General features: G+C 34.2%; 1 protein-coding gene across 2 annotated transcripts in view; it reads left to right on the top strand.

The window, feature by feature from the left end:
• The window catches only part of TDRD3 (tudor domain containing 3), a 104,312-nt gene extending 84,157 nt beyond the window's left edge, over positions 1-20,155 (top strand). For both annotated transcript variants that reach the window (XM_027472689.3, XM_027472692.3), the window contains exons 13-14: positions 15,353-15,489; positions 19,914-20,155. In XM_027472689.3, coding sequence (XP_027328490.1) covers positions 15,353-15,472 — 120 coding nt within the window. In that variant the 3' untranslated portion in view covers positions 15,473-15,489; positions 19,914-20,155. The remainder of the gene's footprint in view (positions 1-15,352; positions 15,490-19,913) is intronic.
• Positions 20,156-23,896: the final 3,741 nt, after the last annotated feature.

The raw sequence follows: 23,896 nt of genomic DNA, 5'->3' as shown, positions 1-23,896 counted from the left end.
ATTGTCATAAGATTTAAGTAACTTTGACGTTTCCTCTTTACAAGAGAACAAAATATATTTTAAACTGAATTCAGTAATTATTCTTCTTTGATCAACGTTACCAGCAATAATGACCTTGTTCTGACTTTCCCCCTCCCATTTAAGAGGCATTATGCTGAGTTCTATTTCAGTACTTCCAGGTAACTTCGAGAGGGCTAAGTCCTTCTTAGCCATGTGTACTGAAGCCTTGTTGTTACTAACATAGAAATATAATGCATGTGAGTACTAATGTCCTAATTTTCAGAGTGGCTTTTTTTGAAAGAGTTGTTAAAGAAAAGCTTTAGTGGGTTGACTTAAAGGCATGAGTTTAGACTTCGTGTGAGATGATTCTTTGCTGCTTTTCCCAGCATACTTTTTGGTACTCAAATATTTAATTTTTGACCATCAAAAATAGTGTTGAAAGTTTATCAATGGGATAAGAGAAAAAAAAAAACAGCAATGTTCAACTAGTCACTTGAAAGAACCACCAAAATATCACAACTCCCCTTTTTTGTGACATGACATATTATTTAAGCAATAAACCTGAGCTTCTGGTTTACTTTTAGCAACCTTTATCAAAAATAGGGAATTAATGAAAATTCTTTACATTTTTAATAACTTCCCCTTCACCTCTAGCTGGTTAACATTCTGCTCTCCACTCATATTGACTCTGTAATACAAAACTGGACTGCATCAGTACAAAGTTTGCTTTTATTTTCCCCTCCTTGAATGTAGATCCTGTTTGCCTGACATTGTCAGTATAACATTCAACTTTCCACTTTAATGGAAAAAGTGTTATTAGGTGATCTTAAGACTCTTAGATAATTGAATGTATACTGTCCATCACACAAGTTTGCCCTGACCCCTTACAACTTTTCAGTCCCTCTGAGTGTGCTGCTATTTATCTTTCTGACTGCTGGAAGTATAGAAGATAAAGCTTTATTTCACATAAGGTAAATGAAAAAGTGGGGATTTTTTTCAATAATCACGTTCAATAGCCATATTGATGATTGTATATAAGAACACTGAAACTGTTTTTTCTTAGTGCTTGCAAAGTATGTCTAAGGAATGCAATTCATAGTATTTTTAGTAATAAAATTACATTTGGATTGCACTGTTCTTTAGTATCTTGTATGTAACGCTGCAGTACTGTAACCTATTTCCCTCAATGTAGCAAGGGTCACTTAATGAAAATATTATAATCCCAACAAAAATATCACCAGAAAACATTGTAGAAATATGAACTGCTTGCTTTTTCTTGTAAAAGATGTAAGATTATACCAACAACTGAAAAGCATGAAACATTAAGGGCCTTTCTGACTTAATTAATAGTCTGTTCTGTGGAAAAAAAATAAATAAAGTCAATATAATACTTTAAACCTTAAGTCTTTATTTTATTCTCTTAATATGTAGGATTTTTTTCCTTAGTACATAAAGTATATAGCCTAAGTACTAATCTTGTGACACTTTTTCCCCAAACCAAGTCCTTGCTTTCCCTTTCACATTCTGTATTTCCTTAATGATTTGATAGGCCTTGTACCTCCATTTGCACTGATTACACTTTTTTTTTTTTGTTTTCTATTGTTGTATGAAGGAAATAAAGATAGTAGTTTTTCCTCCTACGTATGTTATGGCCTTATTCTGGTTCTTCTCAAAACAAGCAAGAGTTGAATTCATAGGAGCCTTTTCTTTATAGCACTTCACTTAAAAATGTTAAAGTGCAGTCTGTAGTTCAGCTTAGTTTCTTCTTCCTGTATCTTGCACTGTATTTCTGCTTAAAGAGATGGAGCAAAAAATATTATCAAGGTATGTAAAATCCTAGTTCTTCTGTAATTTGTTTTCTGTGGAGTCTGAAAAACCACTTTTCAGCTCATCTGTTTTAGGCCCTCTAATGAGGAAAGTGTTGAAAGAAAACAGTCTTAACTACGGATAATTCATGCTGGCAGACATTTTGTTTAACTTTGTTTTGGTTTATCTTGTCCTGTTTTGTTTTATTTGTTGTGAGCTCAAATTTGGTAATGTTGTGTCTTGTACCTCACAGAGCTCTAAATATTTCTAATATTTAAAATTCTTAAAAAGAAAAAAAAATCTAAATCTTAAACTGTAATTCAAAACCTTCTTATACCCATCACCCATTTCAGGTAAGTTAAGAAGTGAGCTTATATGAGCATTATGAAGGTGTTGGACCACCCACCCTCCAGACACTAAATGGTAAAAAGTTAATGGTAGCTGTGCCCTTTGCTGGCAGCTGTTGCCTGTCTGTTTTATGAAGACTTTGAATCTAGTGTTGTTCATGACCATTGCAGTGTCATGAATAACAACTGACTGGAAGTATTGGCTGCTGTCTGTTATGGCAGCTCTGGCTTGGATGGTCTTAAAATCACACCACGATCTTTACTGTGTTTTGTGTCAGGCAGGAAGTCTTTCTATTTAAGTACTTAAGTAGGTGCAGTAGATAAATGTGTCTTGGTTGGATCTCTTACCTTGCTTCTATCCTCATTGTCTATAGTAGAAACTAGACTCTTCAAATAGAACTGTACAGTCTATTTAACCAAATCTAACATCACTATAGAAAAACTGTCCATAAATAGTTGTATCAAGACAATTCTGTATTTATAGTTGTTTGGCTTCCATGCTATAAGGAAGTGACTAGAATCATTTTACAGTTCCTAATTACTTGTAGTAAGTAAATGAAGACTGTTTTTGAGGATTTGGGACTATTCTTTGTTCTGCGTGGTGAAACATACTTACCAAATCATTTTAATCTAAAAAGTTACTAGTTTAGTTTCCACAAAGGGTTATCTTGCCCCTTTACTAAAGCATTTTTAGATTTAGGCTGCTATTTCATAGTGATGGGTCTCATTTTCCATGTATGTAATATATGGTGATTTCAGTTGCCTTTGTCCTCTGAGGATGAAACATTACGTAGTCAATCTTCTTTAAAAAAATCTTTTTTATTATTTTATTTTTATTTTTTTACTTATTGGGAATATTGCCTTAAATTCGGAGAGAAGCATTGTGGAAAGCACTTACTGTAATAAATCAATCACATTTTTCTTTCTTTTCTTTCTTCAGACTTTAGTTACATGTATCTGCTGAATTCAGACAGGTGATTACAGCTGAAGTTAACTATTCCTCTGAAACTATTCCTCTTCAGCCCTTGGCTGAAATGTAATAATTGACACTTAAAGGAAGCACATTTTAGTTTTTAACAAACTAAAAGCAGGCAAATTTCAGTTGAGAGGAAGCGATTTACGCTAAGTGGTCATAAAACAACGGCTTTCAATTTTTTGTCTGTATCATTAGGCAAATGCTTATCAGGCATTGCAGAATATCTCTTAGTCACCCACTCGAGCATTTAATATTCATTATGACCTATCCTTGCGAGTTGCCAGCTGTGCAAATCAGATTAAAGATGCAATCTTTTTGGAGTTTGTTGTTACTGTAAACATTTGTGATAATTTAAATAGGATGCTTTAAGCATCACGCTGTTCTCCTGTTTTTTCCTTTTGTTATGGAATGTGGCTTCATGCAATGATGATTACTTGTAGACTACAGGACATGGGCTCCTTAGTTTGTTTGTTTTGAGTGAGTTCCTCGCTAAATACTTTCCTTGAAAGTGACTTGTATTTTGGTGTGGGATAGCATGGCTTAACCTGTTTTAAGTATTGTTTGATCCTGTTACCATGTGATTAAAAACTTTCTTATTTTGAGACTTTCTCTGTATGGGATTTGTTGAGGTTGAACACAAGTTCTTCCCATTTAAGCACCGTTCTGCATCTTGAAGTGTGTTCAAGAGGTTGGATGTGAAAAAAGGCCGGACTGGACTTGTCACCTGTTTCTCTTCTGATTTCCCTGCTTCGTTCATGTTTCAGGGTACTGAGTTTGTCCATCTTTAATACTTAATACGAAGGATTTAAATTAAGGAGGAAACCGGAGAAATTGGCATAGTATTCCCAACTGATTGTTCTCTAGGGAAGAGAGACATGGTACCAAAGGCTTGGTATTGCAGAAGAGAAGCTATGACAACTCTAATTAGTAGAGGAGTATGTGCATATCATTCTACATCATATTCCCTCATACTGTGTACAGTACATGTTGAATTGAAGCATTATGTTCACACTGGCTTCGTTGGACAGACATGGCTAATGTCCAAGACTTTTTTTCTCTTCTTGTTTGACTTGTAAGCATTACCCATAACAATATCTGTAAACAAGAACTCTTCCATAATGTAACAACACATCGAGTGTGAAAGCGGTTATTTGCAGAAAAGTGATTGTTTTCTCTGCATAATTTTAAAAAGAATATGGAATTACTGCTCTGCTTTCTGTTTTTGTTGGTTTATTCTGGTAGGGTAAGCTTTTGTAAGGCTTGTAACAACGGCAGGGACTCTAGTGGTACTTTCTTTTCTTCATATTAATAGTGTCATTTGCAAGCTTCTTTCACTCTGAAGAGAGACATTTTAAATATTAATAAACGAGCATATTACCTGAGCTGGATGGTATTGTTCATGTTGTTGAAGAATGGCAACAGTTAATCAGATTTTCTTGAAATGTCTCTGAGGAGCATAAACAGATGAGGAAATGGTTTTGTCTGACAACTTTCCTAAGGGGGAAAAAAAAAAGTGTTCTCAGAACTTGGTTGGTATATCTAAATTTTCAAAGTTCTAGAGAAGTAATATTTGCTTAAACTTCACACAAAGTGTGTAACGTTTTTGCTAAATTGGTCAAGTTGTCTTTTTGTAAATATAAAACTATTTGTGCATATGTATTAATAATACATATTAATACATATTAATATGTATTAATAATACATATTAATAATACATATGTACAAAAATACATAATACAAATATGTATTTGCCTCTGTTTTTATTATTTTTTTTAAAAAGGCTGAGTCAGAAGGAGATAGAAGTCATTTTAGTCTTATTCCCTTAGATGCTAGCTTCAGTTTAAGTTACGTGTATTTATGTATGTATTAGTAGTGCAAATGTAGCTTTCTCATTTCTGTGTTTGAGGCAACTTTCTTTCTGTGTTTGTGCGTAGTTTGAGCATGAAAAAGGCTTACCTTGTTTTTTCATTGATCCTCTTATGTGGTAACTGTAGTTGGGGGATTTTTAAAGGAAACTCTCAAAGCAAACAAGGCATAGGAGTCTTGAAGTCATGATAAGAAGACTAATGGTTCAGAGAATGAAGCTTTTGTAATTAAATTACCTTTCTCAACTCCGTGCCTTCCTTATCGTTCTAACATTTCCATTCTTTCAGGTCTAAAAAAAAAATAGACTAAAAAGAAATGTGTAAAAATGACTTGCTTTTTCAGCCTGATACCTTATAAAACTGGATATAGAATTCTGCTGAATTTAATTTCTATTTGATATAGAAAGCTTTCCTTAAAAATATATAATTTAATTTTAAAAATATGTAATTTGAAAGTTACAGGAATGAAGAATTCATCACGTATCTTGGTAAGTGGTTACAGTCACTCATAATCTTTACTATTTCAAATTAATTCATGGTTTCTAGTTTACCTAATGTAACTTTTTTGGCCATCAGAGTTCAGCTGTTAGATTTGAGAGCCTTATGTCAAAGCCTTTTCTCTAGACTTTCATCAGGACAGCCTTTAACTTCTTCAATAAACTGAATGGAAGGAGCTCTTCAAGTCTTTTACTACAAAGCTACAGCTTTTGTACTACTACAGTTGTTAGCTATAAAACAATGTAAAGAATTGCTGTTTTGAATCCTCATTGAGAAGCATATACTTAAATTTTGATACTTGAACTAGATTATGACATTGCAGGTACAGAGCTATCATCTTCCCTAATAGCACTAGAGAGAAGGCCTTTATTATTATATTGTGGTTTGTTTTTTTTTTTTAATGAATAATTTCTAACGTCTAAGGGGTGTAGACTTCCAACATTTATACTACATAATCCTTGAAATACTTAGCATGCTCCATGAAAACTGTTTTTTAAATTAATATGTGGAAGAATACAGAGTTAGCTTTCCTGAACATATAATTCTTCCAGAAATGTTGCTACGTTTGGAAATATATACTTACCAGTAATGCAAACAGTGCTTGTTATCTGTAGCATCTGCTGAAAATGGAAAAGGTTTGCATAAAAGGTCACTGAAACTCACTGATCTCCTGGTCAGGTTTTGATACTGTTTTCATGCCCCAACAGAAAAACATAGATAATCTCTCATACTGCCATTTAGCATTTTCTTCCTAAATTTTGCTGGCAGAAAATTACATACCAAAATAGGTTTAGCAGTACAGCAAATGCTTCGTTTTCCCTCCAGAAGTATGTGGTTTTACTTAATTAAAAAGAATGCATTTAGTGCAAGGAAACTGAATGCTGAAAGTCTATGCAGGTATTCTTTTTGGTAATATGTTTAGGTCTATTTCTGTGTAACCAGAATAAACGAGACCTTTCTGGAGCTCATCTTTCAACTTGATGTTCTGAAAAACTGGATGTATAATTTATTTAAAAAAAAAAAAAAAAAAGGAAAGGAGGAGGGAAGGGCTAGGGATTAATATGTAGGAGAAGTGGGGGAAATGGATACTTGATTTGCTGTTGTAGTCCCAAAATTAGCATAGTTACTTCTTATAGTAACATAACTCCTTAAAGTAGTTACTCTGATTTCATTTTTTTTGTTTGTTTTTGTTTTTAAACACTTCCAGTTTGTCAGTTTGTGTTTTTTTTTTTTTTTCTGAATTGCTAAAAAAAATTTGATGTCTGCTGTGTGAATGTTCTTTCTATAGTAGAATTCACTTCAGTGCTTTTCCTTTAGAAACTATTAAAAATAATCATTCGTAGTTATATGTTGATACTGCTCGATGTGAAAGAGCTATTACTAATTGAAGTTAGTATTTCAATTTTGCTTTTAGGATCTGTTGTGAATGGCTTAAATATGTATTTCTAAAGAACTTTTAAAATTCATTAATGTTTTGTTTACTGAGAACATAATGCCAGCCTGCAGAAAAGAATGTTTGCATCATAAGCCCAAACTTCACAACAAGGTACAGATTTATTTTTATATGCCATAGGGAATGAAGGCAAGTTTGAATAATGTGCATGATACCCTTAAAGGGAACAGATAAGCTAGGGAATTATCTGCAGGATAATCATGCCCTGGGTTTACTCAATCCTAGCTTTATGGAAATGTAATGGGAATGTAGTCTGCTTAGAAACTAAATGAGTGCTTTGTCTTCAGAGTTGAAGAAAAGCAATGAAGTACCAAGAAGTTCTGATGTCTGAGTCCAAGTTAACTGTTGTGTTGCGGTTAGCAGTCTCAGATCCAAGTATGTAAATTCTCCTCCTTGTCCATCCATCTGTTTTGCATTTCTTATTTATTTTTTTTTCTGAAGAATCTACAATTTTTGTTCAGCATTTGGTTATCACATGTTTTTGTCTTACTCAAAACTCGGGATGTATGTTGTCCTGCCAGAATCTATTGAAAATCAGCTGTGTTTAACACTCAGCTGGAATTTGACTTGAATTTGACTATTCCCACACTAGGAAAACTCTTAACTGGATTTGTTGTGTTAAAGGTTTTATACAGAGCTTGAAAGTAGAGTGTAGTGTTTTACTTGTGTAATAAGTCAAAATCTCACATAATTTGAGAAACAGAGGAGAGAAAGATGGCCCTAGTAAAGTAGGTTAAATGTGTACGTAAATGGGCAGGAATTATTTTGGCTGTATATGGAATTGACAACAAACAATAATTGTAAAATTACAGTTCAAATGGGGAAGAGGATTTTATTAAACAATACAGTATCATACTACACTTCAATTTTATTCCTTAAAGGAAAATCAAAGCTGTTGTAGTATTTTGTAGTAAATCTCTCAGTAATTTCTGTAATACATTTAACATTGCTATTTCTGTTACCACTGTCTTACAGTGATCTGTCATCTGTACTAGTTACCTAATACATGTAATGTCCCATATGCAGCTAGGTGTTTATGGGGTTGTTGAGCTGGATGCTTAAGGGCTCGTGGCTTTCAATGCAAGAAGGGTTTGTATACTCTATATATGCTTTACAGTTGTGTATCCTGCATGTCCTTTACAGGCAGAAAGTAATGCCATTGTAATGCTGCAGACGCTAAGAAACAGCTTTGAAGCCCTATGTAGGGCTTCAACAAGCCCTTGAGAAAGGGCTTGTTGAAAGAAAGAGCTTGAGAAAGGAACAGCTTTGAAGCCCTAGTCCCTACTGCTGATGAAGTTGCAGTTCATTATCAGAAGTGGCCAAAGTCAAATTTCCTGGGGCATGTACTAATAGAAAAAGATATATAGATAGATTCAATGAACAGATTAATTTAATTACAGATTCCTACCAATTCAGAATAAGTCTATGGCTTAAAAAAAATATATATCCATTTATACCGTAAGGCCAAACATATCCAATACACGTGATCCTTCCATTTTGTTACCATTTTTCTGTTCTTGCTGCTGTTTTTAGTATAATGCTACTGTTTCAATACATTACAGTAGGTGTTGGCTAGTCTATTGATCAAATATCCTGCAGTTCACCAGCTCTGTGGTTCTATCCACAAGTCAATACAGTAGCAGTGCTTTCTTCATGGGATAGAGGAAAAATGTGGAAAAGCACATAAGCAATTACTTTGGTTTAGGATTTTTGTTTTATGCTTATTTGAATAATTTAAAGAGTCTTTTCCTGTGTGTTCTGCAGGGTTTTTTTCTCCTTAAGCTTTTTTTGTGAATATTCTAGATACCAGATTCAGAAAAGCTTTCTCATCCAAAACTAAAGAAAAAGAGCTTGCTTTAGCTCTTTCTTCATCAATTCCGCAAAATATATTTGGATATCTATCTACATATATGTATGGAGAATGATAGTGATACAGACAGCGGGGAAGGATGAAAGTATATTTAGCTTACGTGTTGTTGCTGTGGTTTTGTGAGTTTGGAAATGTGTGTTGCCTTTCATGTGTCTTGTGATTGTTTTCCACATTCATTCTTGATTCAAGAATGAAGAGGTATCAGATTTCATATTGTTATCATTAGCTTTGCCTTCCTCTCAATTTATTTTCGCAGATGCTATATAAAGGTACCTGTTTTAGTAAGAGTTAATGGTTTTGGTCTTAAGGATAATTTAAAATTAATTAGAAATCTGGACAACATGTTTTGACTTCTAAATTTGCTTGCAATCCATTGCAATTCCTTTAAATTTAAAAACCATAATATTGTTCAATTTTTAAGAAATCAGAGCAGATTATTTTTGCTAAGAGAAGTAAAATCCTGAAACAAAGAACCAATTGATTCTGTATGATGAAAATGGTTGTGTTAGAAGGATATGAATTATAGTGGGGGCTAATTTAAGAATGCTAAATTATCCAGTGAGGAACTAAATAAAAATAATAATTGTGCAACTTCTCATTAATATTCTAAATTGAAAGGTTAATTTAAAACATCTTTGTAATGTAATTACTACATACAACATTTTAAAGATATATTATTTGATTTAAATACATCCATATCCTTACAATTAGTTACATGTAGTTTCAGTCATCAGTAGTACACTACTGTAATGTCTTATACCATGTGTGTAAGCATACTAAAAGTATGTTTTTCCAGAAATGTGATGCTACCCTGACTCATTTAAAGGCACTTTAGTAGGTCTAACTGTGTATTGAGCATCTGACATCAATGAGGGGTTATTGCTATGCAGGTCTGTCAGAGTAACCTTGAATCCTAATTGCCCTTCTTATTCATAATTTAACTGAGAAATCAGTATGGTTATAGGCTCAGTCTAATATAGATACGTTGCTATGAAAAAGAATTGTGAACATCTGCAGGCTGACAAAGATTATCCCTCTCAAAGATTACTTTGCAAAAAGAAGTGTTATTTTAAGTAATAAGCATAACTTGCAAAGAAAATTGATTATGAGCAAATATGTTGGATTATTCTGTAATAGACACTTCAAAAATGCGCTTGTCACAAATTCAGTACTTGGTTAAGATCATTGAAAATGTACATTAGTGGTAATTTCCTTTATTTGTACTTTTCACACCTCACTAGATAGCAATTTTTGGAATTGTCCTACCCCTGTTCTAAGAAGATATAACTTCAGGTGTTTATTAAATGACAATTTTTTAAATTTATTTTTTTTCAAAATTCTGATTTCATTCTTAGTTCTGGTATGCAACGAATCCATTTAAATATTTGGATAGAACCTTATTAAAAGTTTATGGGAATACTATAGGCACTTCAAACAATGCCTTTTCTTCCAAATATCAGATACGTAATAAATTGCAATTTTAAAGATTAAATTTAGCTTTTTGTAGGAAATTTTGTGAATTTTTTTATTATTGTTCTAGTGTGGCTTTTTTGTTTGTTTAATCTGTCTGGAAAACCCTACAGTCTATTTTTGATTGATTCGGAACTGCAAAGTCAATACTTAAAATACTCAAGGAGATCAACACTCTATGATTAGGCAAAAGAAACAAGTTTTTAAGAAATGGATTTAACTAAAAAAAGCAAGAGATCACTTAGTGTATTAACAGCAGGAGAAAGGTGTCACCAGCAAAGTGAGCAGTTCAGAGAAGCATAAAATCTGGGCCGGGAAATGGGAGTTGAAATGCAGATGAAAGAGTAGTTCATTTTTCAAGTAAACTAATACTGTTCTACTGAATCCAGCAAGTTTTCCGTGCTCTGACTATGTGGATGAAGTTAAAATCACAGCTTAAACTGAAACAGTGGTTTGACATTACTGAAAGAACATGTTGTATGCTTTCTTTGGCTTCTGTCTCTTCTTTCTCTTGTGATTCCTGGCCTCATGCTGCTCCTTCATTCATCCTTGCACAGGCTCTGCTGCTCATCTGTAGTATCCCACAGAGAGCTATACACCGATTTGTTGTTGGAAGGTTTCTCCATGGATTAACAGATTGAAATGCTTTAGCAGAAGGGCCCAGTGAACAGAACAGAGTTTTCTGTTGGTAAGCAGGAATAGATGGAGGAAACATGTTTGTAGGTAGCACACTGATGGAGCTGCTCAGCTGTTACTTGTAACTGCAATCCTAAATATACACGGGCAGAGCATGCAGCAGTCAAAGCCTGTAACTTCTGTCATGCTCTTTGCCGTCATCCATATATTCATTGTTTTCAGGAGTTATGCAAGCTGTAATAAAACTTAAAACATGACTGCTCTGGTTATGATTTTCCAAGCCTAAGTGCAGATTTGCTATATTTGTGTCGCTATAAATTCATCTTTCTCAAAAATGTTCAGAACAAGTTGTTCAAGCACTGAACTCTTATTAAAATAGACAGAATGTTCAGTGCCAAAGGATTTTTTGGATCTGACTTGGAGTAAGTATTCACTTCATATATATGTTTCTAAACTGTTATTTTTAATGTATGGAAGTTTGCAATGGAAATTCATTGAGAAAACTTTTATGAAATGCAATCTTACCTTGCTCTAATAGTGTTATTTGAAAAGCAAATTAGCTGTTAAAAATATTTTAAATATTGGATTTATAGCGTCCTTCTGCATCTGTGAAATCCATTGTAGTGTATGTAAAAGCATGCAGCTAGTCATTTGGCTTGACTGAACTTACTTGCTGATTCACTAAGCTCAGCTGATAAGGTATGGTGGTGGTACAAGCTCTTCGGAATACCTGGGTCCAACATAAAAGCACTGAGCATGCTATTCCTGTTTTATACTTACTGAGTTCTTACCTGTCTTACGAGAGGGAGTTAGAATAGCAACAGCAACAGTAGATTCTTAGGGCAAAACTTTGAATGAATGCTGAGATTCCCAATGACTTAGGCTTCCTTGTGCACTATCTTATTTTAAATCCCTAAAAATTGCTGAAATCCACCACTCATGTCATTTTTATCAGTTGCTGCAGTGACTTTTCTGCATCTGATTGTTTGCACTATAAATGTTTATTTGCTTTTTCCTATGAATCTGCCAGTTTCCAGTATTTTTGCTATTGAGTTTAGTGACAGGTCAGGGTACATAGCCCTAGGTAGCCGTTGTGCAAGTACTAGAAAACTCTGTCTCTGATCCTAAAACATTAGACAAACAATGTAAGCTGAAGGATGGAGATTATCCAAAAACTTGTATTTGATTAAGCCAGTAGTATAAAACATGTACTGGTAATTGGAGAATGAAAATACTCTGACAAAAAGAGAATGACAGCATCAGAGGTTTGTGGCCATCTCTGCTTTATAAAATGTAATGCAGATATAACATTACACTATAAGAAGGTAGGAAATTGTGTAATTCATAATGAGTCACAAGCAACTGATAAATTGAACATGAACAGCTAAGGCTAGAAAAATAGAGTTGATAACTAGATGTGTGACTGAAGTGACTACAGATATGTAACAGAAGATATGTAGATGGCTGAAATTGCTAGGTAGGAGAACAGAAGGAACATGGAAGTAAACATTAGTGATCTTTAAGTTTTGCCTAGGTTGGGTGCTATTCCAGCATAGGGAAGACAGTTTTGAGCATGGTTTAGAGAGATTTCACATTAAATTGAGATAAAGGACGTAGACCCAGAAAAAAAAAAAAGCAAGATGGAAATAAATGAAAATGGCAATCAAAAGAGATAAAACATCAGTGGTGGATGAGGGTCAGTGAACGAGAAATGGTGGAAGAGAAGAGATGCAATTACTTGTAAAACAAGAAGCAATATTTCATGAAGTTATGGTTTGGCCAAATGTTACTTTTGTGAATTTTAGATGCAGTTGGGTTCAAATGAATAGGTTAAATTCAAGAAACATCAAATTATCTTCTGATATGAAGATGGCAGACTTCAAAGAGATTCGGTAACTTTGTGGAGAGCAACAGTACATAGGAAGGAAGGAATGATAGAAAGGCGTTCTGTTGCTAGCTCGTATGATTTGCTGCAATGCTTGTTTTCATTTTATGCAGAGTCTCAAGAAATTGAATGTGATTTCACACATTGCTTTTGCCCTTTTTAATGAAGATACGTGAATTGGAATGCATCTGAAGCTTTTCATTCTGTATGTAAAGACAACTGCACTGAAATAGACATGTTTAAGACAAATTCTAGTTTTAATTTGATTTCACTGAGTTCAGCGGATCAACAACATTGTCTCTGAAATTTGATGAAGATTTGCTGATGTAGAAATTTACTCTGCTATACTTACCCTCAGAAAGAGGCTGTTTGTTACAGGTGAGGCACTATGCACTAAACTATTTAATTTCTGATCTTTTTGAGCTAAGACTAACGAGGTTACAAAGGAATGACTTATGTCTGGTTCGCTGCAGTCTCTTGAAAATACCAGTATGCATTGCTAATTTTTTGTTTCATGCGTATCTGTCAATTAGTCTTCCAGTTCTGGAGAACCCAGATATCAAGCAGTTGGTGGTTTACAATTTTACTCTTGAAGAATAAGCTCTTTTATTTTAGATTGAAGCTTTTGGAAAGAATCTTAAGAAAACTTGCAATTGCTGTTTGCTTTGGGCAAATAATACAAAAACTGTTCTCAACTATTGAAGCTTCTTGAGTGTACTGAAGGAGCTAGAGGTATTGACATTGCTTCAGGCACCTAGTTTACCTTTTAAAATGTTGATGTGAGTATTGTTTGCCTTGTCAGTGATGGGAGATTACTTCATATATTCAGGGTTTGTACTAGAGCTAACTATTGCAAAACGTGTGGATTTTTTGGTTAGACCTCTACTTTCGTATTTCCTTTGGATAAGTAGTGTCTCTGAACCTCTTCGTGTGAGGAAACAGTGCTGCAAGCATTAAAGGAGGTACACTGAGAGAACTAACTTTTATTGTGGAGTTCCATTGTTCTCAGCCTTTGCCACAGTGAAACTAAAAGATTTAAATCAATTAATACCTTATTTGATTGTGCTGAAATTCTCTTTTCTTCTACAGTTATTGCAGACTCTCCCTAGTAGGGCCTAATCTGTTCTGGAAATATAGCTGTGACCACAGATAAGCCCTTTAAATAGCGGACCTTATCACAAGGAATAAATATTGTGTGAACCTCTCAGTTTCAAAATGCATGTTTATCAACATTTAAGCTGGTTCAGAATGATGTGCTGTTTCTCGAGTAAGATTTCATTTTTCACGAAAGAAACCTAGGCTGTAGATGTTTTTTTTTTTTCTAGCCTCTTGTAATTAAATATTTTAGTGCTCTGATTTGCTTGTTCTTCGTTATGTGCATGTTACGCTCTATGACAGTTCCTAAGTGTTGATATTGTTGCAGAATTTATAATCAATCATTAAATATTCTTAGTTTGTGTTCCTGTACATTCTTTTATTGTGAGTAAAAGGAAATTAAGACTTGTATGCTCAGTACTTTTCCCAGAAATGGATTTCTTGCACCATGCTCTAGAGGGAACCTGGTATCTGCTAGAAGCTGGTTTTAAGAAATCAAAAAAAAAAAAAAAAAGTAATTACGACTGAGAAACCATTTGACAGTCATACTCCTGCTCAATAACATTTTGTTCTACTTTCAGTGTATAATTTTGTTTTTGCATTTCTCTTTGTTATAAATTGTGATTCTCTTAAAAGTCTTCTTCACTCTGTACCACCTTCAAATACTGCATCAGAGGAATGTTTTTCCTTTCAGTATCTCTTGGCTGAAGTAAAAAAATGTGGCTGTTCTGGTCTTCCTTTGCAACTTGTTCTCTGGTCTCTTAATTATTTCTATTGTTTTTGAACTCCCTTGTAATTTGTCGGTATCTTTCTGGCATTGAGATAACCAGGAGTGAATGCAATATTGCAAACATGTAATTACCTCTTGTCTCATTATTCAGAGGTTATTTTTATTGCTGCATGTAGCAAATTCATGTCTAAATTGCTGTCCAGTATACTTGTAGGCTTTTTGATTATTACTGCATCACAGATTTGTATCTGCTCTTTCAGATCTGTGTTTCTAGAATGCATATTGCCTGATTTTTGTTCCGTGCATTTCCATTCCCTAATTATTTTGTTTCATTTCACACACATTTCTAAACTCCTGAAAGCTGATATTTCTCTTGCTCTGGCAGGTTACTGATGTTGTTTTGCTTCTTGAGTTTGTTGCCTGTATAACTCTTGGAGAATAATTTTGTTTTATTATATATGCTGTTTTTCTGCAAATATTTAAAACTTCTGTGGCTGCCTTGAGGACTGGGTTTTGAGTTTATTCACTTTGTTTTTGTTAGCTTTCTTAGGTTTATAAAAAGGGACTATTTACTCCCTTTATTAAGTGGTCATCCATACAGAAGCAGCAGTTTCTATGCATGTATGCATTCGTTCATATGTGTGTGTATATATGTATATGCCTACTCATGTATAATGCATTTAACTACTCTTCTATTTAAAACAATGCTGTTTGCCTGCAGGAGGATGAAGAAGAAACATATGAGCAAACTCTAGAATTCCGCAGAGGAGGTGATGGTCAGCCAAGGCGGTCCACACGACCTACTCAACAATTTTATCAACCCCCAAGAGCTAGAAACTGATTAATAAGAATTAAAAGGTAAATATATGTTAATGACATTGTATTTCTGGATTTTAATTTCATGAAAGGTAGATCTGAATTTTTGTATACTTAAGTGTTCTTCAATCTCTGAAGTTTGTGAGAGAACTTTCTACAACTTTGCTAGTAGTTGGTTTGTATAACAGCCCTTGGCACTGGGTGGTAGACCGCGAGTGTTCTTGAACAAATAAGTTACTGTAATTACCATTATACAAGCAAATACAGAACTTAATTACTAGAAAAACTTTTTTTCCTCATTAAAAGATAAAACAAAAAACTAACCAAATTAAATATGCTGTACTGCATTCATTTAACTTCTGGATTTTCTAATACCTTAATTCTCAAGAGTTCATTAACTCTGTTCTGAATAAATCATTGCAAAGATGCATATTATTTGGTTTATATCTTCAGTGTCTTTGTGGTTTGCATCTGATTTTTTAGGTACTAGCTGGTTTATTTTTTATAAGATTTTTTTTTTTAGTTTCTTTCATTTCTCCATTCCTTCACTTCCAACTGGGTGCTGCTGATCTCTGCAGCTTTTGATATTTCTGACATGCAATAATATGAGACTTTGCATTTTGATCATATTCTCACCTAACTTTTTCATTTGAGGGATTACTGCCAATATAAGGAAAAAAAATATTCCTGATTCTTGTCAAGGTGATAATTATTCTGATTTTTGTACATATCCTTAAATTTTCTATTTTAATAAATGTATCAGTCATTATCAATACATGTGTCATGAGATAATTATAAAGTGTGCAGAAATTATTCAGGTGCATGCACTGAGCTGTGTTCTAAACTAGTTCTGTCAGCTCAGGGAGGTGTCATTGTGATCAGCCTAATGAAATGTGCTCAGTGTAGAGAGCAGTCATTGTTTTTTGTCATTGTTTTTGTCTTCAGGTAATAATTTTTATGTTTTCAAATTGCACAGCATAGATCTGGAAAACAGTGTTTGGGTTAGCTCCGATGGGGAGAGAGGGAAAAACAGACATCCAGAGAGAATAATAGTAACTCCTCAAGAAGAGTGAATAAATGGTTGACAAGTAGGGAACAACTTCTATAAGGCACAGGTTGCTCTGTGTGGGTTTTCTTGCACCTTGCTTTGAAAATTCCAACAGAATCCTGATTAAAACTGACAGCAGATTAAGGATCAAAATCTACCAACTGTAAAAACAGCAACAACAAAAAAAGTTTTAGTCTTCCACTCCACTCAAATGCTATTGTTTTCTGTCAGACATCTCCAAATAAAGGGGTTTGATTCAGATGGTAAATACTGTCAGTTAAGTGAAAAACATTTGTTAACAAGTAGCAGCTGTCAGCAACTACTTATTTTGCTTTACAAAGTACATCTGTTATTGACAGTACTTCAAAATATATATATTTTTTTTAATCCTAATTTAAAACACTCTTCCTCAGGTGATTAAATAAGGCATTTTATCTGTCTTCACCCAGGACAGTGTCCTTCAGCCTCTACTCAAGATACAGTTAGCACCAATGTGTCATCCCAAACTGAGCTTATTAGCCCAATGCAGTGTGCAATCACTGGCAGCTTAAACTTTGCTCAAGTTTTGACTAATATTGTAAGCCTTACTTTATTGGAATATTACGTGCTTCATCTTCTGCAAATATAAAGGAGTTGTATATACCTTAAATAGTCATCACTGTAAACAGCAGTTCATTGTGGAAAAAATACAATTTACTTCTTGATTGAAATTTCATTCCATCTGAATCAAAATACTAAATGCAGTTTTCCTAGGCTGAAGTAACTGAATTGTCTTCCATTTTAACTAAGTAAAAGCTATCTCTAAATGGGTATTCAGTTAGAATATTTGTGTATTTTATATTAAAATGATTTGACATATCTAGCTATTTTAATTATCTTCCATATCAGACAAAAGTTTGTATTTAGGAAATTTCCAGTATTAAGCTCAATTGCAATTCAACATGAAATAATATAACAGCTAGGGGATGTTAACACCAAAAAGAAGTTGACAACATGAAATTAAATACATTGGTCTTAGATTCTTGATGCTAGGATCACTCAGAAGAAGAAAATGGAGAGGCAAGACATGCTTTCTGTTTAAGGGTTGGGTGGTGGCAGGGGAGGGAGTCTCTACTTAAGCTTAGTTAGCTCCTATACTAGTTCTAGTCAAGGCAAACCTTAATTTTACAAAGATCTGTAATGTGTTGTTTTTCCACCCCCACCTTCTGCCACAGTGCAGTAGTGAATATGTGAACAACTGAATATCCCATTACCTTCTCTTAGTGAGGCATTTGGGGGTATCGTTGAATAGCATCAAACAGTGGTAATTCTTCCTTAGTTTAAGAACGCATCAGTCTTTTTGGTGGTAAAAATATTGTAATGTTATATTTAAAAGCTTTTTCTGTGTGATACAGAGTAGCTTTCACCTGCTAGGTTTGATTCCTGAAGTTTATGTAGAGTCCAGTATAGCTGATGTCATTTGCCTTGTTAGATAAGTAAGGTGGTGTGAGGAAATGTTCATCCTGACACTGTGGTGATTATATTTATCAGATGTGTCTTACAGTTCCCCATAGTACATCTCATGCTGCTGTAGATTTTATACTAAGTTGAACTTAGAAATGTATTTATTACATGTGACCTAATGAGGTGGTTGAAGACAGCTGAACTAGAGAGAAACCAGTAATTAAAATCTATTAAACTTTACCAAAAGTAAGTGGAGGATGTAGTCAGTTCCTCTCTGATTGTAAGTGTAGGCAGAAAATCGAACATAGTCCTTTTCTAATTTGTTTTCAGCTTACCTAGACTTGTATGACGGTGTCATGATATGTGAAAGCTCAAGAATATTGAATGTCAGTTTCTGGAAGTGGATTTCTATGTGGTTTCTTCCTTTTTATTCCCAAGAGCTTCTGAGAACATGGTATCTATCTATCTATATATATTATTTCAATTTTTCAGTAACCTGTTAGATGACATGATTTATCAGGGGAGGTTTTTAAGGAATTTAGTGAGAAATAATCTTACCAGAGCTTTCCACTGAAGGATGCTTTACCAGATCATTGACCTGCTGCTTGAGAGAAAAGGGTTTATATCCCTTGCACCTCTCTATCATGTAAAGTAACTTAAATGATTTTTCCTGAAAAGAGATGAAGAGCTCTTGTTGATGACTATATTATAAATCATTTGTTGCAAATTGTCATATTGCAATATTTAACATTTAAAAATGCCAAGGTGCCCTGTCTTCAAAACCAAATAAGGCTGTGCTAAAAACAAGGTCTGACGGCCGTGTTTGTATTGAGTATGATAGGGACATACCAAAGATGAACCATAAGGTTCATACAGTAGTTAATATCATCCTATACCCCAAAACTGTATACGTACCTGTACAGGGTTGCACCGCTTGACAGGAAGGGCTTATTACCACTGGTACAACAACGCAGAAATAAAACTTCACTGCTTCCTGGATTAGTTTTCAGCATACTTGTTTAGGTGAAGTTGCCATTGCAAATCTGGAATTAGTATTGACACATACTAAATTCCTGAGTTTGTTTTTTTTTTAATTATTACTATTTTTAATATACTTTGTGTCCTTCTGAAAAGCTCACCGTGCTGTTCTGTACTTCAGGTATAAAGAAAAATTGCTGCAGACTTGCGGGAAGTCCTGACTTAGTGATTACTATGAAGGCAGAGCAATAGAGTAATCATGTTAAGGTCAATACCTCACTGTAGATGCAATTGCCCTAGAAATGGTTTATTAATATCCAGCAGTGTGAGGTAGAGGACACTAACTCAGAATTTTGTCAGAGCACTGCATCAGAGACCCTTCGAACTCAGTCTAGGTTGTTTCAGGTCAAACTAGTCAAATACTAGTTTTAACAGGTCTGTAAGTTAAGATATTCCCTCTAGAGAATAAAGATACAAGAATTAGAGTCTAACAGCAATAAAAATATGTCCTGACTTTATATTTGCTGGGTAGAATGTCATGGTAGTATGAAAAAGAAGGGGAACAGTAATCAGAAATGTGTTTTTTGAAGGGTCAAGGCTTTTGGAGGAGCTTGAAAGAACCTAAGACTGCGAACCTATAAGTACTTGGTCATTATCTGTTTCTTGGTCTTCTTTTGTGCAGTGACAGGATTAATCTACACCTTTTCAAACTTACTATGAAATTTGTATGAAAGTCCTTACCAATGGAGAAATTGAATTTTTGTAAGTCATTGCCAGAAAGTGTTCTTCTCTTGTATTATAGCGATCATGTATGTATTGCATTGAAGTGCAATCTTCTGACTTATTCTTCTAAGTACATATCTCTGTAAGTACAGAAAATCAGATGTATACTCTTTTGGAGGAGAAAAAAAGTAGTAGCAGTAAAGTGTATGTTGCACAAAGGGCAGCGTTTTTGTACTTATTGGTTGTGTTTTTTTTTTTTCTTTCCCCTTTTCAGCAATCTTCTCCTGGTGAGGGGAAATTCACTGGCAGCTCCAACTTGCTGAAGACTTCTAAAAGAACTTCTGACTTTTTCCAGGCAACATGGTGGGACAAAGAAAGCTGGTGTGAGCAGAAAGAATTTGGACCTGATACCACAGGAGACTTTTTTAAAGTTCTTAGTTATGTGAAGCTGAATACTTTTTACATATGAAAGAAGCAGATTGTCATTGCTGCCATCAATAAAACCACAGTGCACTATTCTGTTCTTTGCCTTGTATTCTTTTTACTGAGCCTCCATTGTTAGTAAACATAATACTTGTGTATTATGTTTTTTATTCATTTTGAATTTATTTTGGTTCTAATCCCGTTTCTAGTAAAGTAGAAGTAAAATTCCTATTTCCTCAAAAGCAGACAGGAATTTAGATTTTGCCTTGAGTTTAGATTTTAGGCTAGCATTAGTGAAACGCTAACATTTTTCAGCTAATTATTGTACAGTGAAATTCTATATGTTTTGATTGTTTTCTATGTTTGTTTTTTTCAAATTTGCTAAAGGCCAAAATTAACAAGTTTGCCTTTTATGTTTTTTTGAGGTGTAACTACAAGTTTGAAAGAGAGAAACTCAATGCTCTCAAAAAACATTTTCTAAATAATTTTAGGCAAATATTTTCTTTTTAGGAATATTTATATTATGGGGATAGAAACAATTCTAGAAGGTACAGGAAAGTAGTTTAAACAAAAAATACTGAAAGATGCATATAAATATTTCATACATAAATATGTATATACATACACACGCAACCTGTTGAATAGTAGGTTCTGACTTTCCTGTAGCTTTAAACTGCTTTTATTGCTTCATATTACTATATTGTTCTCAATTATTGTTGATGCTTAAAGAAAAAACATGTCAAACTGTACTTTTCCTTCTAAGCTATATCTTTGGACCTTATGTGATTATGAAAAATAGTTGAAATTTAACTATTTCTTTAACTGAGAAGCACCACAAGATCTGTAAACCTTGCAAGTCCCTTTTAAGCTTTATTTGGATGGTTTAATTAAGATTGAAATGGCACATGTTTTGAGATAGACAAAAAAAAGCCTGTCTTCTGTAAAGACAGGGTTTTACCTGGGACATGTGTTGGTGGTATAAATTGTACAATTAATTCTAGTGAATTTCCGAGTGCTCATACAAAACTCTGGACAGAACCTTGTTTGTTTGGATAAAAAGAAGTTATGCGTTGATGATGTAATTGATTGTATTTGTAGTACATAATATGGATTGCTGTCTGAACGCAGTCAGATGTAGCAAGCACATGAATATTTGCAGAATAGTAAGGAAGCAAATGTTTTGCTGCCATAATGCAGCTTCTTGAGAATTGTAATGCAACTCATTAACAATTTCAAAGAAACTTGGAAGCTTAGAACATGAGCTGCACAATGTTGAATTCTTTGCTATCAGTTGACATAAAACAAATTTTATGAAGTTTGTTAGATTTAAACTAGAGACCATTTCCCAAACACTATGAATCATCCTGGTGAGTTCTGCACAATTGTACACTCAAATAAATAAATTGTAGATCTAATACATTGGATGTTGGATGCTTTACTTCCACAATTATTGCTAAGACCACTTAAAACAGCTATTCAAGTTTCATAAACTATGCAGTCATAGCACTGTTTTAGAAATCAGTTTTGATTTTTTTATAAATAGTATTTAATTAAATGAGAATGCTACAACCAGTATACCAAAGCAGTCTCTGAAATTAAAAATCACTTTGGTGTACTGATTTTTCTTTCCTCCTGTGAATTAAACCATAAAATCCAGAAAACTGCAGCCTGATTTGGTGAACTGTTTTAAAAAAAAGAGAGAGAGAGAAAGAAATGCAGCATTCCTCTGTAATAGTTGTGGCATTCTGAAATTACCAAATGTGCATGCAGCTGTTTGTAGGCAAATGAAAAATATTTGAGAACATTGTTTGGAAAACAGTAAAGCCAACATTCATGTCATGGTCTTCAATGGTGCTGAGGAACTGGAAAACCAGAGCAGGCAAGCAGCTGGAGAGTCTCTTTGACAAGACATGTTGTCTTAGTGCATTTTATGATCCTTTGCTATTTTGGTTTCAGCTCAAATAAGTATGAAAGTTCTGCCTGTTCTATAGGTTCTGGAGATTCAGTGATTGAGTAGAGTAAAACTATTTGTCTCAACCTGTTCTGAAAAGCAAGAATTGATTGCAAACTCATTGATTCCTATATCTAGAAACAACAAGATAATAAACCTATCTAGTTTATCAATTATTCCTTAATTTGCGTAATGCATCAAAACCACAAATACAGTTCCAATCATAATGTAGTAAGGATTGCATACATGAAAGAACATTAATGTACCCAGCTTTTATGTTCAGAAGAAGTTAACATTACTAGATAGATCTTCAGAACATTGAAAGCAAGGTCCTGAACTTTGTGGGGCTGATCCGTGTTGCTAAATGAAGGCAGAGAAAGAGAACTGCATCCTGATACTCCACACTACTTGATGGCTTAATTTCCAATGCTATTTTGGGCTACTCTTGATTAGCTGTTTTCAAGACAAACCTGTCACAAATTTAACATTTTACAAGCAGAACATGAGGCAATCTGAGTTTCTTGACCAGTAGGACCCTCCTGGACTTCCTTTGCTAGGAATACAGTTTATGAGAATTTCTGTTTTGAATTTTAGGAATGCAATTCTAATGAAAGATTTTTCTTGTTATGGACTTGTATAGAAAATTTTTACCCGATGGAAATAATTAAAAAAAATAAAAAAGATTTCAATCGTTCTAAAAGTTATGTGCAAAGTTGGTAACAGTATAATTGAATAAAATTGTTTTACATTTTTTTCCCACTTATGTTATTGAGATACAAAATCATTTTGAAACAAAGAATGGAGAAGTTCTCTTTTTATCTTAAATGTTTTCAGAATCTTATAACAAAACCGGATTGAAGTTGTCATATTTTCATTCAAAATTCTGGGTTGGACTAACATCTTCTGACATTCATATATTTAATATTATTTATGTTAATATAGCTTTTATTTTCTCACTAACAGGTTCTTTCTTAGTAAGTCTGTTGTGGTTTAATTTGGCAGGCACCACAGCCATTCACTCACTCCTTCCAGTTGGGTGGGGGAGAGAATCAAGGGGGAAAAAAAAGATAAAGCTTATGGATTGCGATAAAGACACTTTAATAGGACAGAAAAGGAAGGAAAAATAATAAAAACAATGATACAAGACTACACAAAACAAGTAGATGCAGCTGACCAATGCCCAGTTGCAGTCCCCGTGGCCGGTTCCCCCCAGTTTCATTGCCCCACATGATGCCACATGGTGTGGGATATTATCACTCTGGCCAGTTTGGGCCAGCTGTCCTGGTTCTGTCCCTTCCCAGCTCCTTGTGCACCCCCAGCCTTCTTCCTTGCAGGGCAGCACCAGAAGCTGAAAAGTCCTTCGCTTGGTGTGAGCACTGCTCTGCAACAACAAAACATCAGTGTGTTATCAACATTACTCTCATCCTAAATCCAAAATGCAATGTCATACGAGCATCTAAGAAGAAAATTAACTCTGTCCCAGCTGAAAGCAGGATAAAGTCTTTGGAAACAACTGTACAAAGCACCTTTCCACTTTCCTAAGAAGTATTTCTGGAGTAGTCTCCGCAGAATCTCTGTAATGGCTTGAGCTTTATGCAAGATGAAGTATTAACAACCGATATTTCCACTGGTTAGTAAAAAGGTAATATCACAGGAGATATTAATCTTATCCTTGAATTGCATTTGAGAGTAGATACAGAATGAGTAAAAGCTTCAGGGAAGAAAAAGATTTAGCTTGAGGTAAAGCTGGAGAGACATTTGCAAGAGAACTCCTCAGTAGCCAAACTAGCTTATGAAGGGTTGTTCTAACCCTAACCAGGTAGCTGAATGAATCTGGAAGCATAAGGTAAACAATTCCCTGCAGAAATATCTCTTGTACTTTT

This window comes from Anas platyrhynchos, chromosome 1, assembly GCF_047663525.1.
Source record: "Anas platyrhynchos isolate ZD024472 breed Pekin duck chromosome 1, IASCAAS_PekinDuck_T2T, whole genome shotgun sequence".
Lineage (NCBI taxonomy): Eukaryota > Metazoa > Chordata > Aves > Anseriformes > Anatidae > Anas > Anas platyrhynchos.
Note: the sequence above shows the minus strand (reverse complement) of the source record. Positions and strands in the feature narration are given on the sequence as shown.